Source organism: Penaeus monodon, chromosome 15, assembly GCF_015228065.2.
Source record: "Penaeus monodon isolate SGIC_2016 chromosome 15, NSTDA_Pmon_1, whole genome shotgun sequence".
NCBI lineage: Eukaryota > Metazoa > Arthropoda > Malacostraca > Decapoda > Penaeidae > Penaeus > Penaeus monodon.
This window is the reverse complement of record NC_051400.1, coordinates 8,600,124-8,602,678: the sequence shown is the minus strand read 5'-3', so window position 1 is coordinate 8,602,678 and position 2,555 is coordinate 8,600,124. Positions and strand designations below refer to the sequence as shown.

Below are 2,555 nucleotides of genomic sequence, written 5' to 3'. Positions count from 1 at the left end.
TTAAGTTTTAGTCACTACAAAATTAAGTAAATTAGAATAGTTAGAAAGTTCATTAGCCTGGTAATTGTTTTGTCATCCAGTGGCACTTTCATTGGCCTGTAACACACCCTTTGTAAAGAATGTTAGTTCTTACATGCCTGTTATATTAGGTGCCTGTTTCCTCAAGCTCTTGTAGAGGAGTCATAGTATGCATTTCACCCATTGTTGAATTGGCTGCCATGTGATTTAATTTGAGTTGCATCACAACCTTAATAATGGAAGCCATGAAACCTAGGCATGTTCCTTCATCTCGGAGTTCTTCCCTGTCACCACCCTCTTTAAGATCTCATTCTCTCCGCCATTCATCTATTTCCACCACCCCGCTCAGTAAATACAAGATTATTCATAACCGGCAAGGAACTCTTTATTATTGGGTAAATTATTGCATTATCTATTGTTATGATGTTTTGTATATTTCCAGTACATGTGATTCCCCATCCCAGTATTTTTTTCCAGGACCTGTTATGCTAGGACAGTATATTTCCTTGATTCTTAAATTTTTACAGTAGATTAGAGTACAGTATTTTTTTTTTAGAACTGTTGTCAAGACAGTTATAGCAGGGTCCTGCTATAACAACTTCATTTCTTTATGGGTGATGATCATTAGTTTCTTTCACAGGTATTAAATCGTTCCATGGACCCTCGTACATATGAACAGCAGCAGCCATTGATTGCACAGCTGCCCCAGGTACCACTGCTCCCACAACAGATCATCACCTCAGGCACCCGCAAGGACTGTATCCGTCTCCGAGGATTGCCGTTCGAGGCCCAGGTGGAACACATCCTGGAGTTCCTTGGTGAACATGCAAAAAGCATCGTTTACCAGGGTGTCCATATGGTTTACAATGCACATGTAAGTTCCCATGTTAAAAGCTTTTGTTGTGTGTTTCTGGCAGACTCATGAAATTGGTTTTATATTGAGGTTTCATCTAGCATGTTTATTTTCTATACATGATGGTGTAATTATCAATTTTTGATGGTTATTTTTCTCTCTGTTTCTTGCTTTTTTAACATCATATCATTTTACAGGGACAGCCAAGTGGAGAAGCTTTCATCCAAATGGACAGCGAACACTCTGCATTCCTCGCCTCCCAGCAAAGGCATCATCGTTATATGGTGTTCGGGAAGAAGCAGCGTTACATAGAAGTCTTTCAGTGTTCAGGGGAAGACATGAACATGGTGCTGACTGGTGGCCTGCCAACTCAAAGGCCCGTCATGTCCCCGGGTATGTTGGTGTGGGACACCGCAGCCCTGCCTGGGAGTCTTCCTCACCCACTTAGTGTTCCCCCTCCTGGTACACCTCGCCCCCAGGGGCCCCACTTCCTTGGTGCAGCTCATCACCCCCTTCACCCTCCAGCCCATGGCCCTGTGCTTTCTGGTATACCTCCAAGCCCTATTAAGCAGGCTGATGCTCCCCTTCTCCTTCCTCCACCTATGGGCCCCCCTCCTCCAAGGCCTTCTTTGGTTCCACAAAATCCTCTTGAGTTACCTCATTCTTCTCAAGCTCCCCCTACCCTCATGCCCCCTCCCTTAAAGCCTGCTGAGTCAGGAATCCATCCTCCTCTCATAGGACAGTATGGACACATGCCAGTTACATCACAGATAAGTACAGGCAGTAATCCAGTGTTTCTGCTTTCCAATGCTCGAACATCCCTAGCAAGTGGGCTTCATCCACAAGTAACCTTGGTGCCAGTGTCATCATCTCAGGCTAGAGATGCTCAAGGTGCACAGGGTATTCAGAAACCCCCAGTGGGACCACCTCTCCTCCCAATGCCTTATGCAGCAGCTGCTGCTGCGGCTATGGCAGGAGCGAGGCTGCCTGGAACACAGAAGCGGAGCTTTGAACAGGCTTTCCCAGGGGACACAGGTGCTGCTAGCATTGGAGCAATGAAGCGGGGCCCTCATGTGAATCCTTCCCTCTTTCATCCCTTGTACCCTCCTCCCCAGATGTTCCCCACTATGTAATACTCAATACCCGTGCTGCGTAACACACACCTGTATATATTGGTAGGAGAGGCAAAGATATCAGTGTAATGGGAGTCATGGCAGGTGTAAGAAGTGACCATTCAGGAAATCAACACAACTCCTAACAAAGTATTTTAGGATTTGTGTAAACAAGTGCCTTAATGCTCACTACATTTTGACCTTTCCCATCAACATTGTGATTTTATTATGTGTGTGTGTGGTGCAGCAGCATTCTGTGTGTGCAATCTGCTGTTACTCTGGTGTGCTGCACCTGTTGTTGCCAGCAACTCAAACACTGCTGGCCAACATTGTGTGGCTGCTGGGAGTGTTCTGCTGCAGGGTGGATGAGCCTTAGTTTTTTTAAGTGTCTCTTAGATGGGTGTTAGACAGAAACTCAACTGTGCTGGTTGGAGCAAGAAAATGTTCTTCTCCCAGCTTTTTCAGTGTTTTTTGCTGGGAAGAACATTACTGTTGTATAATGGATTTTAATATAATTTTATTAACTAGATTCATAAGTTCATATTAAGAGTCTTGCTCACAATCAACCATAG

At 44.9% G+C, this 2,555-nt stretch overlaps 1 protein-coding gene across 2 annotated transcripts in view; it reads left to right on the top strand.

Annotated features, from left to right (window-relative positions):
- Positions 1–2,555, top strand: part of LOC119581735 (RNA-binding protein fusilli-like) — a gene marked incomplete in the record, with an annotated part of 165,619 nt that overhangs the window by 162,063 nt on the left and 1,001 nt on the right. For both annotated transcript variants that reach the window (XM_037929866.1, XM_037929867.1), the window contains 2 exon segments: positions 659–892; positions 1,069–2,555. In XM_037929866.1, coding sequence (XP_037785794.1) covers positions 659–892; positions 1,069–2,004 — 1,170 coding nt within the window.